The 14,598-nt window shown below is 44.5% G+C and overlaps 1 protein-coding gene across 3 annotated transcripts in view; it reads left to right on the forward strand.

Annotated features, from left to right (window-relative positions):
- Positions 1 to 13,818, forward strand: part of Fam171a1 (family with sequence similarity 171 member A1) — a 114,079-nt gene extending 100,261 nt beyond the window's left edge. For 2 of the 3 annotated variants that reach the window (XM_040755475.1, XM_040755474.1), the window contains exons 6-8: positions 6,645 to 6,761; positions 9,878 to 9,992; positions 10,897 to 13,818. In XM_040755475.1, the coding sequence (XP_040611409.1) occupies positions 6,645 to 6,761; positions 9,878 to 9,992; positions 10,897 to 12,586 (1,922 nt within the window). In that variant the 3' untranslated portion in view covers positions 12,587 to 13,818. The remainder of the gene's footprint in view (positions 1 to 6,644; positions 6,762 to 9,877; positions 9,993 to 10,896) is intronic. The other variant, XM_040755476.1, reaches the window with a different exon arrangement.
- Positions 13,819 to 14,598: the final 780 nt, after the last annotated feature.

Genomic DNA, 14,598 nt, shown 5'->3' on the forward strand with positions numbered 1-14,598 from the left:
CCCAGACATTATCTGCTAACCCCACACATGCGCCGTGGCACACACGGCCAAACACATGCACATATGCACACATACAAAACTAAAAACGTTAAAAAGTTGGTCTCTTCCTCAAAAACTACCATAAAATATTAAAATTGTGTCCTGAGTGACTGCAGGCTTGTTTCTGTCTTGTATTCAGTCTGTCTCTCATTTCCTGCTTCAAACATAAGGTCCTTGGCTACTGTCAGTTGTGCTTCATTTTCTTCTCGTTGAGACCAGTCCTGAAATCTGCTTGTTCAAAGCTGGAGGGGATCCAAACAGCCACATACAACTTCTGCTCTTCTGATTTATTAAAAAAAAAAGATAAATAATTTGCTGCTAGGCAGTGGTGGTGCACGCCTTAAAGTCCAGCACTTGGAGGCAGAGGCAGATGGATCTCTGTGAGTTAGAGGCCAGCCTGGTCTACACAGTGAGTTCCAGAACCTCCAGAGCTACACAGAGAAACCCTGTCTCAGAAAGAAAGAAAAAAGAAATATTTTGCTATGTAATTAACAGAGAACGTTTGCTCTTTTTTTTGTTTGTTTGTTTGTTTTTGTTTTTGTTTTTCGAGATAGGGTTTCTCTGTATTTATTGTTTTGGAGGCTGTCCTGGAACTCACTCTGTAGACCAGGCTGGCCTCAAACTTACAGAGATCTGCCTGCCTCTGCCTCCCGAGTGCTGGGATTAAAGGTGTGCGCCACCAACGCCTGGCTGAGAATGTTTGCTCTTAACCTTGTTTCATAGGAAAAATCATTGCAGAAAAGGTAGCTGACCTATTCAAAGCCTGCCTTTTCTATTTCAATATTGCAACTGTAGAAATGGTGAGTGCTGCTACTATGATAAATTTAGCATTTTGAGTTAACCTTTTTCATATTTTAGAGTCCTTTCGCCTTTGGGGAGGCTCTTGTTCAATGTTTGAACTCACTTTTCCTTGTAAGTTGTACATAAAAGTTTATTTTGTTGTTGCATGGTAACCAAGCAGGAAAGTGACACACCGGTGGTTGCTAGGGACCCCATCCCATCTTACAGATAAGCACAGGTGTCCTATGTGATGGTTACTATATGTAATAATCATTACAGTTAAATGCAGCTCCCATGTGAAGAGCCCATAGTGCTTCGCACACAGTGAACCTTGCCAGATAAGTGCATAACAAAGTCACTTCCAAAAGGTGAAGGAACTCTTCCAACACATCACCCATTCTTGAAAATATCTTAAGGATAAATCATACAGAAAAAGTTCACCAAATTTTGGATTCAGAGTACCACTGTTTGATAATTGGATCGACCTCCTATCCTTACACTGCCTGAGTACACTATTCTAGACACCATTTGATACGTGGATGGTAACAGAGTGCCAAACATGGCAAATTAGGCATGGCAGTGGTATAGGAGCAGAACTTGATAACAAGAACATAGCATATAGGAAAGAGACAGTGAACATGTGGGCAGTAGAAGAACTATTTACCATAAGAGCAGTCACCTCCAGAATCCTCAATTCTGTGTTCCTAAGGGCACTGGCCATGACCGTTAGCTCAAGTCATCAAGAAAAAATATGTGTCTGGATCAAAATTACATAGACTTTTTGGTGTTTTTGTCAAACCTTCTTTTCAAATGTTGGCAGGTACAGAAGAATGGCCCCATGGGAGGGAGACTTTTCTTCCATTCCTGTGAACAGCTTACCTTTGCCTGTTGTGTGTGTTCACTTTTACTCAAGATTCCATTAGAAAGTGTTCAAAAGAAGCCGGGCGGTGGTGGCACACGCCTTTAATCCCAGCACTCGGGAGGCAGAGGCAGGCAGATCTCTGTGAGTTCGAGGCCGGGCTGAACCGACAGCCTCCAAAACAATACAGAGAAACCATTTGAAAATTGATTAGCTGGAAATTCCAGTCTTTAAACATTTCTTTCCTTGATGCTGGCAGAGGGATCACATGACCTTCACTCACAAGCAGTACCAACCACAGGCTCCTGTCAGAACAGAGGCACATGTCACCCTGACAACTCCTGAGGTCCCCACTTGGCAACCAGGTTGGTGCAGCTGCGCCTGTGTGGTTTTGCACATTAAAGCCACCCTGACTGGGGCTGGCAATGCACTAGGAAGCGTAGGTACTGCCTATCTACGATCTCTGTCTATACCAGCAGTCGTCTCAACTGCCCAGGAAGCCATGGGAAGAGACTGAGCAGCAACAGGTGGGCGGGAGATAGAAGACAGACCAGATGAAGTGGGCCCCAAAGAGGTCAGGCAGTGTTGTACATTGGGGGCTGTGCTGTGATTGGATCCCAAAGGTGAGAATCTTCATCAGGACAGCCCTTTCAGAGACAATGTTCAGCGGTACCCAGAGCCACCCAAAAGGTGGCCTGACCAAGTGACAGCTGGATCTTCATTCCACCCATAAAGCAGGAAAACCTGGCTCCTGCCTTGCGCTGTCTGAGGGCTGGTGTCCACATGTGTGCACATGAAAGTAACCTCTTAAGCACCCTGCTCATAGCACCTGGCTATCTCATAACGTCCTTCGACACAGGGTCCTTTTAGGAGCTTTGTCTGCGCTGCCATTAGTTTCACCTGTAAAGAATCCAAGTCTTACGCCCCATCTTAAGCACAGTAACCACTTCTGTGCACCAGTGAACAGGTGTGAAACCCTCTTCCTGCTGCTGCCCAGGTGGGAAATCCTGATCATCCTGCCTCAGCAGCAGGGTCTCAGCAATGAGAAACATATGTTTCCAGCACACAGTTCATTAATTCGTGTGTTTCCTTAGCCTTCCTCCCCCGCCAAAAAAAAAAAAAAAACACAGAAATCTTGGAAAATGCTCTTGCTAGTAACAGCATGATTAAATCCCACAACAGCGTCACACTTTTGTGTGCATTTTATAAAAAACTATGCCAAAGTTAATGACTCTTCCCTGGCTGGCTCCATTCCCTTTCATTTGGAAGGGGAGCATACCGTTTTAGTCACACTCCTACTAGGATAACTTTCCTGTCAACCACACCCAGCCTTTCTCAGAAAGATACTGATGCTATTTTTTGGATCGTGCCTCTAGGTTCCACTCAATGTGAAATGAGTTCTTACTTTGTAGATATTTGCAGGTACTTAGCAGAAGACAAAAATGTATAAAATACACACTTCAGCATTCTCAGAAGTTGTAATCTATTGGAGATCAAACTTAAAACAACATGTGTTTTAGGAAAATTATGATACAGTTAGCTCTTCCTAGGAATGAGGAGATGTGGAATATGCAGATGTAAGAGTTCTCCCCAAACTCAGAATTGCATCTTTTAGAACAGAAGAAAACCCTATGAGGCTAGAATACAATAGCAGTCGGTCATTAGCTAGGCAGAGGTCGTGGGACCATAGTTAGCCTTTATTTACAGATTCCCATAGCTTCCCGTTGTTGATGGTATTTATTTCAGGGTCTATGCAAGCAAATGTAAAGCTTCTTCCCAGCCTTAGCCCATCGGCTACCTCCTATTCACCCAGAACCTGTCTGCCCAGTCCTTGGTCCAATGTTTCAAGCTTCTGTGTGCTGTTCCCTTTGGTAGGTGTCGTCTTCTCTCTCCTGGCTCCCTCCCTATCTGTTATCCATACTGACAAGTCCTGCCCCACCACCCCAGGTGACACTATTCCCTTGTCATTCCTCCAAAGCACTTATGATATCTTTAGCAGGTGGCCTTTCTGTGTTCCACTGGCACCAGCACGGTGGGAACAGGGATCAGTGAGCTAGGCAGTGTATGTGGGTATGGGGTGTTGATAATACATCCACCCGCTTGGCTTGCCTCATATGGAACTTGGAAGAATTCTTCAAGTCTGTTTCAGTTAATTTTCTTGTATTGTAAAAGGCAACTTAGGCAGAGTTGGTGGTTTGTTTATGAATGAACAGGAGTTAGGATTCAGCTTCCAGCTCTTATCTGCTGGATCCTATTTAGTAACCACCCCATTTGAAGAGCAATGACTCAGACATCTAATCTGGGGAAGCTGCAAACCAAAGAATGCATGGCTGCATCCTGGCTAATCCAAAGATGCTGCCTGCTGTGCTGGTGGGGGAGCACTATGTGGGAGTGGGTAAGGTATGTGAGTCATGGCAGGAGGAGAGGATGAGGGGGTGATGGAAGCAGCTGAAAATGATCCATTCTCTTCTTCCGGGGAAACTTTCTTGCCCAGTGTCGCATCTGCCACGCAGCCTGTGTCCGAGAACGTGCAGAGGGTGTCGGGGATTGACAACACAGAGACTCGTTCAACAATGTAAAGAAAACTTTAAGCAGGCCCCAAAAGGTTCAAGAAAACTTCCTAAGAAAGGCTCCCTCCAGTGAAGCTTCTGTTCTCTCCTCTCCCCTGGCTGGTTCTGCTCTGACACCAGAGGTGGATGTGGGTGGGTCTGAAGGTGCGGTTAGTCTTTGGACAAGGTCGAGGTCAGGGCAGTTTCTGTGGGCAGGCCTTTTCCAGGAACTTATTGCCCCGGGCATTGTATTGGTTTTAGTAAACATGTTTTTAGTAAACATTGTCTTACAGCTGCCTATTCCCAGGCCAAAGGGGAAGTGGGTCTCTGCTCAAGGTCTGGTGTCCCCACACCCAGCATAGCAACTCTTCTCTTGACCGTGTTCAGTATCTTCTGTTTCTGTTTCCCTAGGAGCCCTGTAGAACCGCTGGTTTTCTCTGGTGCCAAGTGATCTCTGAGCTGACATGATTCAGGAAATGAGTCTCAACTGGTCATCTATGGTCTCACGTGTTTTTTGGAAACCTTTTGGCTTATATTGTTCTCTAACTTGAACCAAAAATCATCTGCCGCCATGATCTAGCCTGTTGCATTTGAAAGTCACTAATGCAGAGCTCTTGCTACGCCTGCCTGGCTTCCCCTGCTTTCCTACCTTGTGTTGCTGCAGTGCAGAGGAAAAGGGGGTGTGGGGTGGGAAACATCACCAGGCACCTTTCCACCCACTCCATTTGAGTGTTGCCATAGCAACTAATAGTGCCTAGAAGCAGCCCAAGTGTTGCTTTGTTTTGTTTCTTCCTTTAGTATGAAAATCTACTTTTGCCTTAGCAACATGTGAACCTGGAATCAGGAGCATAGGGTAAGATATTTGTCACACTTGATTCAGTAAGGCCTACAGTACTCCAGGACTGTACACGTGCTGGTTTCAGGTGGTCCATGATTGTAGCAGTAGAGAGGGCTGGGAAGGATCCCTGTGTCCACAGCCCGTACTGGTTCAGGAAAGGTTGCACCAGTTTTGTGAGGGCTTAGTTGGCTGCCTCCCTCATGTCTTCTGCCTATAGTGGCCATCAAGGGTCTCAGTACAAGGTTCCTGCTGCTGATGAGCACTGCTGCCATTTGGGCTAGGAAACAGTCCAATGACCGGGAACTAGTTCATTGCCATTGGTGAGCCTTGTCGTGCAAGATGTAGGAAGGAGCAAATGTCATCAGTCTCTGGGAAGGTCTATGGGAATGTTACATGACACACAGAAGAAACAGCCCCAGCCTTGGTTTTTCGAGACAGGGTTTCTCTGTATTGTTTTAGAGCCTGTCCTGAAACACACTCGGTAGAGCAGGCTGGTCTTGAACTCAGAGATCCGCCTACCTCTGCCTCCCTAGTGCTGAGATTAAAGGTGTGCACCACCAACCCCCGCAGCCCCAGCCTTGGAATCAACCAGACTCAGATCCCTCTGTGCCATGCTCACAGCACCCAGGCCTTGTGAAATGTTTAAAATCCACCAGTCCTCAATCTCCCTATCTCCAAAAAAGGAAAGGAAATTATATGGTACGGAGTTGTTGTAAGAATTACAGATAATGAATATGACATATGTACTATAGTGAGCTGGTACATAGCAGATTTTCCTTAATGGAAGCTTTTTTTTTTAATTGTTGCCTACACCAAACTTACTCAGAATATGACATTGATGAATTGATATTTTTAAATTTAAGGCTGGGGGTGTGGCTAGGTGGTAATTACCTAGCACCCCTGGCACTACTGCCAACACAGATAAGAGACTAAATAAATCTTTTCTAAATAATTGAAAAGTAACCCTAGCTGAGGATAAGAAATGTGTTATTTGCTTGAATGTAAATACTATAAACGGCTCTGGGTTCCCCTTTTCCCGTCTCTACCAACCTCTAGCACACTGTTATCATTGCTCTGTGATATTTCTGACCTCCAACAGCTTCTGCTGAGATTTTTCTGTGTTTGGAAAGAGGGGTGTTTGATAAAGTGGATGAAACTCATTTAGTTGATAAGACAAATAAAGCCCAAAACTGTTTACCTTTCCCTGAAGGAGAGTTGCAAAGACTTTTTATGGAAAGTTGTATACAATCTTCAGATGATAATGTGGCTATCTAGGACAGTGGTTCTCAACCTTCCTAATGCTGTGACCCTTTAACTCACTTCCTCAGGTTGTGGTAACCTCCAGCCGTAAAATCATGTTGTTCCAACTTCATAACTATACTCTTTCTACTTTTATGAATCGTAATGTAAACATCTGGTATGCAATTCCTGTGTGGGCCGTGACCCACAGGTTGAGAACCACTGATCTAGGCAATCCAGCAAGTTGTGAATATGGCATTTAAAGTGACTTTTATAAACATTTATGCCTGCAATAGGAGTGTCCCATGTGCCCTGCTGAAGTTCTTTTCCAATCCTACAGGAACGTGGCTAAAGAGCGGTCTAGGCCTCGTGCACCAGGAAGGCAGCCAGCTCACCTGGACATACATTGCTCCCCAGTTGGGGTACTGGGTGGCAGCCATGTCTCCTTCCATCCCAGGTAATACAAAGCCAACAGTGGTGGTGATCCAAGTGGGTTTCTTTGGGGGTCTGGGCTCAGTATTCATTAAAAATGACTTCAGTGGGCAGTTCACATCATATTTTTTAAAACATCAAATGGTAAAGAAAGGCTATTTTGAGGGGTGGGGCATGGTGGCTGGAACTTTCCCATGGAAGTCAGGCATAACACATGGAAATGGCCCAGTCTCCAATTCCATTTTGCTCTGACAGCTGCCATAGGGAATCCTTAAATGAAAGTGTACAGGCTACAGCCTCCTCCCTGGTTCCTGAAACAGCTGTGGCCTGTGTATGTATAAGCCTGAGGGCCAAGCACTCAGCAAAAAGCCACTACTGGGGGCTTCTTGAGGCAAGATGTCTAGTTTCCATTTCTGAACAACTTAAATACAAGCCATTTGCCCAGTGTTCAAGAATGATCTTCACTTAGGATATGTAGGTTGACTACTATTTAGGACGTGTGTGTGTGTGTGTGTGTGTGTGTGTGTGTGTGTGTGTGTTTTACATAATCCCAATGGTATTCCAGAGTAATGTGCTTCTCATGAGAAGTCTTTCTAGAGATAGTTCCCATCACTGCCTTTAAAAGTCATGACACTTGGACTGCCATCTTGGGAAAATCCACTTTCTTCAGCAATGTTTATGCTCAGAGTGCAACTGGTTTTTGTTTTGTGTTGTTTTTAATGCATATTAAAACTCATGCAGCTCTAGATAGGGGATTGAGGTATGTTAAAAACAAGCTATGGCCGGGCGGTGGTGGCGCACGCCTTTAATCCCAGCACTCGGGAGGCAGAGGCAGGCGGATCTCTGTGAGTTCCAGGCCAGGCTGGACCTACAGCCTCGAAAACAATACAGAGAAACCCTGACTCGAAAAACCAAAAAAAAAAAAAAAAAAAACAAGCTATGATTAAAATGGTACCTCATACAAATTCACCTTCAATGCATTCCCAAATAAAAACTCAAAATATTTTAGCAGTCGAATTAATGTTGAACCACTAGGATTTATACTTCAGACTCCCCAAGTAACTAAAAGGATAGAGGTGTTCCTAAACAGGTGTGGGAAAGCCTTTCATGTGGATACCACATTCCCATCTGAGAAAATATACAGTCTTTTGAGTGCTTTCCTCAGAAGTAATTGTACTCACAGCATGCCAGCATGAGCCTGCACAGAAACACCCCATTCCCTAATTTGAAGTATCAAACGGTAGACCAAGAGAGAGAAGTAGAAGAAATGCCTTAGGTACCAGAGTAACAGCCACAAAGTCCAGATATTGAAGTGAACTTTTTTTAAAGATGGATTTCAAACAACTGTGGCTGTCAATTTTCCCACCATGCAGCAGATTAATATTAATATGAATGTATACTTATATAAAGAGTAAAGCAAGGGCTGATTAACACAAGTCCCCCAGGAGTTTCCGTGCTGTGAAAGAAGAGGCTCACAACTGTGAAAAGCAACCCCAGCCCAAGCCCAGGATGGGTACGTGGGTAACTTACCACCATCACTTTTAATAAAACACAATGCAGTGATGCTGTGCCTCTCTGAGCCCTAAACCAAGAAAAAACAACTAGGGTTTTCTTCTTTCATTCTCTACTTAAGCAGGAGCTGAAGACTAGCTGTGGGTTTTATGAAGATTTCTTTTGGCAAAGGCTAAAATAACTACATTCTCAGTGCTTAACAAACCAAAGTTTAGTTCCTTGAGAATGTTTTTATGTGCACAAAGTCTCCCCCCGCACCCCGACACACACACACACACACACACACACACACACACACACACACACACCTTCTCTCTCTTCTTTTTTTTCCTTTGCCATGGATCAAATCCAACGTCTTTGAACATCGCTTTGTATGAAAGTGTCCTGTGAACAGTTAAGGCAGTGTGAGGTCATCACGCTCACCCCACTAAGCAGGTGTGTCTGATAGAGGACTTCATTCTCTTCTGGACTCAGGAACTGTCACTGATGCCAAACCCTGGTTAGCTTCTATGGGTTCATTTAGCTCTTAGAAAGATTTGAGCCAGGAGTGCCTGTGTAAGCTCCTGTCATACAGGCACCAACATGGCAGAGGCAGAAGGTTCGCTGAAAGTTCAAGGCCAGCCGGGGCTGATCATGAAACCCTGGAAAAGGAGAGAGATGGGGATCAGGGGAGAAAGGAAGGGAATGAGAATCTGTCTCCTTAAAAAATATTTCTAAACATCTGTCCTTGAACATTAAAACTAAATTCTTAATAAAGCAAATGGCTGCTTGTTTATAAGTATCCCTTCTTCTGTACCCTGCAGAAAACTGGACAAGAAAAAAGTGCCTAAGTATTGTCATTTAGAGGGTTTGTTGCCAATTTGTTGTGACTTCACATGTAAGCCAGATGTATGTGACTCTTAACGTTATGAGACAGATTCACATTGCCCTTGAACATCAAGAGCATAATTTAAACACACCCCTTGGGATTCTCTACAATGGAAATTAAAAGATGTTTGTTTTGTATATCTCTAGCAGTCTTATTTTTAAGTGGTAGAGAGGTCTATGGCCATACAAGCTTATCGTTGTTAAAATAAATAAATACAAAAAAAGGTAATGTGGATAACCATTTTAAATAGGAAACCATTTTAGTCAAACTTACATATTTAAAGTTATTTTTCAGGCAAAAAGTGTTCTGTATAGTAGTAATTACCCAGGAAAAGTGAGAATAAAATCATTACCACTTTTTCCTACCTTGCAAAATCCCCAGATACTTGGTTCATCTCTTAAGTGAGAATCTACTCGATGGTTAATCCTGCATTCATTTTATTTTATTAAAAGATCGTATATTTAGAATGCTGAGCATGCTGCTGAGAGAGGCTCTTCTCCACTAAGTGGGGAAACACCTTGAAACAAGAGAATTTCATACTTCAGCAGCAGGGACTACCAGCTACTGAAGTGCTGGTGATCACCACGGACAGGAGTGAGGGTACCGCAAGCTCATCCTCCAAGGGGTGTTTCTGACTGGCCACTGCTCTGACCCTCGGGCAGGAAGAGTTTTTAAAGAAAAGTCATTACAGTCTAACTTATTACCCCTATTCTTATTTGAAGGAATTCAAAGTTCTAAAATGAGATTTTCTGACCTTCTAGGTCCCGTTGTGACACAGGACATTACCACGTATCACACGGTGTTTCTTTTGGCCATTTTAGGAGGAATGGCTTTCATTCTTTTGGTTTTGCTGTGTCTACTTTTATATTATTGCAGGTAAAGTTTTACCATTTTTGGCAATATATTTGTTTAATGTAGAATTTCTCATGCAACTGGTCTTTTTTTCTTCTTTTCTTCTTCCCCCTAAACCATGTTAGTTTTTCTCAGGAAAGATCACCTAGAACTCAAACATGTAATCTAAGTTGCAAATGAGCCTATGGGTCATGTAATAATGTTAATGTTTAGGCTATGTTTAGATAATGTTAGGGAGTTACAAGAGCTTAGGGGTTGGGGAGATGCCTCAGTGAATAAGAGCTCTTTCTGTGTAAGCATAAGGGCCTGAGTTCAGATCCCCAACACCCAGGTAAAAAGATGAGTATAGTCACACTCACACTGGTCTGCATTTCTAGTGCAGCAAGGGACTAAGACTGGAAGGCTTGCTGGCTGCCAGCCTCACTCCAGATTCATTGAGAGATCCTAGAATAAGGTGGCCAGTGGCAGAGAACACTCAGTATCCTCCTCCATCCACACATGTGTGTACTGTGCATATCACACACACACACACACACACACACACACACACCGAAAAAGAAAAGAGCTTGACAGGTGTTACACAATTCATTCATAACAGTCCTCAACACTCACTAAGAGATGAAACTCTCAAGATCAAAGCAAAAGTATTCTTATTTTGATGCAGTATCTGTTCCATTAGAACAAATGTGTACTGTTGACTCCTAGGTGTTCCCCACTGGATAGATAACATGGCTTCTTTTAAAAATCATGAGCCTTCAATCCCTAGATTTTTCTGCTCTGGGTTAAAATAAGAATGTAAGTGTGGAGTGAGGAGGCTTCTGGGTGCTTGTAAATTGTTTTGTTTTTCCTCGTGGAAATTGACTTGGGATTTTACCTGAAACTTTGCGAGTCTCTCATTTCTGCCCTTGTGTCGCCTGTTTGCTTACAGGAGGAAGTGCTTGAAACCCCGTCAACATCACAGGAAACTGCAACTCCCCCCAGCCCTGGAGAGCTCCAAGAGGGATCAGTCAACATCCATGTCTCACATCAACTTGCTGTTCTCTCGTAGAGCATCAGACTATCCTGGGCCTCTTTCTGTCTCCAGCCATAGCCGCCCAGAAGCCCCAGGGACAAAGGAACTGATGGGTGGGGTGCACTTAGAAATGATGTCCCCCAGTGGGGAGGGGGACCTGCACACACCCATGCTGAAGCTCTCCTATAGTACCTCACAGGAATTCAGCTCCCGGGAGGAGCTGCTGTCCCACAAAGAAGAGGATAAAAGCCAAACATCCTTTGATAATCTGACACCAAGTGGAACGCTGGGGAAAGACTACCATAAGTCGGTGGAGATTTTTCCCTTAAAGGCAAGAAAATCTATGGAAAGAGAAGGCTGCGAGCCCCCTGGCAATGATGACTACAGGGGTAGTTACAATGCTATACTCTCCCAGCCTTTATTTGAAAACCAAGATCAAGAAGGCCTGCCATCGGCAGGAAGCAAACTCACCATTCAGGAACACATGTACCCCGCACCTTCATCCCCTGAAAAAGAGCAACTGCTGGACCGCAGACCCACTGAATGTATGATGTCTCGATCTGTTGATCACCTGGAGAGACCGACTTCTTTCCCAAGGCCAGGCCAGTTGATCTGCTGTAGTTCCGTGGACCAAGTAAATGACAGCATTTATAGGAAAGTGTTGCCTGCCTTGGTCATCCCAGCTCATTATATGAAACTTCCAGGGGACCATTCCTATGTGAGCCAGCCTCTGGTAGTCCCTGCTGACCAGCAGCTGGAAATAGGAAGGCTCCAGGCTGAGCTGTCCAACCCCCATGTGGGAATCTTCCCACACCCCTCCTCTCAGATGCAAGGCCAACCCTTGTCTTCCCAGGCCGTCTCTCAGCAGCACCTGCAGGACGCAGGTGCACGGGAATGGGGCTCTCAGAATGCATCTTTGTCAGAGTCTCTGTCCATCCCAGCGTCCCTCAATGATGCCGCTTTGGCTCAAATGAACAGCGAGGTGCAGCTCCTGACTGAAAAGGCGCTGATGGAACTTGGGGGTGGGAAGCCACTGCCACACCCTCGGGCTTGGTTTGTCTCCCTAGATGGAAGGTCCAATGCTCATGTTAGACATTCATACATTGATCTCCAAAGAGCCGGGAGGAATGGGAGCAATGATGCCAGTTTGGACTCTGGTGTGGACATGAATGAACCAAAATCCGCCCGGAAGGGAAGGGGAGACCCTTTGTGTCTCCAGCAGAGCCGCCCACCCGTACAGGAGCACCAGCAAAAAGAAACCAGAGCTCACGACAGCACTGCATACACACAACTCGTGTACCTGGATGACATGGACCAGAGCAGCAGCGAGTGCGGGACCACGGTCTGCACTCCCGAGGACAGTGCTCTGCGGTGCCTGTTGGAAGGGTCAGGGCGGAGGAGTGGGGGACAGCTTCCCAGCCTGCAGGAGGAGACAACCAAACGAACTTCAGACGTTCCCCTGGAGCCATTAGCCAGTCCCAACCAGAGAAGGTCTGCCAATGATGAAGATGAAGATGAAGATGATGACGACGACCAAGGAGAAGACAAGAAAAGCCCCTGGCAAAAACGAGAGGAGAGACCCCTGATGGCCTTTAACATTAAATGAGCCCTCAGTGAGTCCCTAAATGTGGAATATAAAATTGCCAAATATCCTTTCTTATGGAAGTGCATACCTATGTGTGGAGAAGCTGAAGAATGAAAACCATGAATATAGATGCATTGACATGACTGTGTCAGTGGCAGAAAGAAATTAGGGATGACTCACACATGCTGCCCCTTCAGGGAGGTGGCTGGGAAGCCTATACGTCATCCCATGACCTGACTTGTCCCAGTAGGGATGCTGACAAGCCACATGTGGTATTGCTGTGCTCCAAGGATCACCTCAGTCCTCCCTCAGATTCTGGAAACAGATGAAACTCTTTTTGCATTGTTTGAATCCTCCATTTTATCATGATAATGCTATGTGAAGCTCGTACTGGGAAACTGGGCGGCGCGTAGTCTCCCAGAGTCAGCATTATCTCAGAGAAAAGCTATGCATTGCTGTTTCGTTGTTGCCCTTACTTTGCCTAGACTTTGCTTTGGTTAGGCTTCTCTCTCTTTTTTCGGGAGGGGTGCGTTTTTCTTTAAAATATGATTCAATTCCGTTGTAAAAAATCTTTATTTCCTTGTTTTAATCTGTTCTGCTTCTCTGTGGTTGGTTTCAGTGTCTCCCTTCAGGAACTCCTGGGTGTCGTTTCTTATCATCTAAGCCTTTTAATGAAATTGTACTGAAATTTTTATCAGCTAAGAGTCCTTGAATTCTGGTCCCATTAACTCCAAGTGCCTTTTTTACAGTGACAACAGACAGTCCTCCATTTTATGATTTTCTTAACCCTTTTAATTGAACTGCCTGGATGGATTTTATATAAAGTTACTAAATGATGCCCTGTTTCTTTAAACTGCATGCTGCCAAGTGCCATTCGTGCTCAGCATCCTCATTTCAACGCAGTATACTCTCTAGTTATCACGTGTAATGTGGGTTCCGTTTAGCTAAGATAGACTAGAGGACACTGTAGAGATGCCCTTTCCTATTCCATCCCTTTGGCCACTAGCCACCATTCTGGTTCCACTGGCTGTTTGTATATAGGGTTATGTATTAACTCTGGAATCCTGTGTGCCCATCCTGCTCACCAAAGATGAGAGTATGGGCTGAGCAAGGGGATTGAATGTGACTATTCAAGAACACTCTAATGTACTATCCAAAAGTGCCAGGATGGCTCTTCTGTGCATTCTCCTTTAAGAGCTGCTTGGTTGTCCCAAAATGAAAACTCAAAATAAACTTGGAAGATGGAAAAAAAATCTATATTCTTTCTGATTCATTCCGAGCCATTGTCTGTTGGGAAATTGTCAATTTGGGGGTTGCGGATAAGTGCATAAACACCCAGGAATTTGTACTATGGTTAAAAATTCCACCTTTGTCACCCAAGAACAAGTGCTAACACCCTGGTAATGTTTCATTTAAGGAGAGATATCTGCATACTACGGGAAACCGCCTTTTTTTATGCTGAAGATCAATTTGTCTTGCAACAGTTTCAGGAAGTTTTGTTAGAATAACCAAAGACATCCCAACAGATATATGATGCTGTTCATCAGAATTATTAATAGAGGGCTGAGGATGAGCTTGGTTGGTAAAGTGCGGCCTGGCACAAGTGAAGTCCTAGGTTCCATACAAGTGCCACATAAAAGCAAGTGGGGTAGTGCAGACCTATAATACCAGCACACTGTGTGGGAGAGGTAGAGGCAGCCATTCAGGTTCATCCTCAGATACATATGAAGTTCAAGGCCAGCCCTATCTCAAAGAGAGTTGTTAATGGAGATGTCAGAACATGAGAAAAACTGGTAGAAATAAATTAAGACTGTCAGACAGCTTTCATACCAAATCTTCATTTGTAAATCCCACATATGTATAAAGCTGATGGAGCTGATTTTTCATTGTCTTAATCCTCAGATTTTTTTTAAACATTTTACTTGAAAAGGAGAAAACAGCAGACAGCTAAATGAATGAGAGACAGTCGCTTAACCAGTGAGGTGAGGCAGACAGGGCTCCTGCAGTAAACACTGTCACCCATAGGTGGCAGG

Source organism: Mesocricetus auratus, unplaced genomic scaffold (assembly GCF_017639785.1).
Source record: "Mesocricetus auratus isolate SY011 unplaced genomic scaffold, BCM_Maur_2.0 Super-Scaffold_100013, whole genome shotgun sequence".
NCBI classification, from domain to species: domain Eukaryota; kingdom Metazoa; phylum Chordata; class Mammalia; order Rodentia; family Cricetidae; genus Mesocricetus; species Mesocricetus auratus.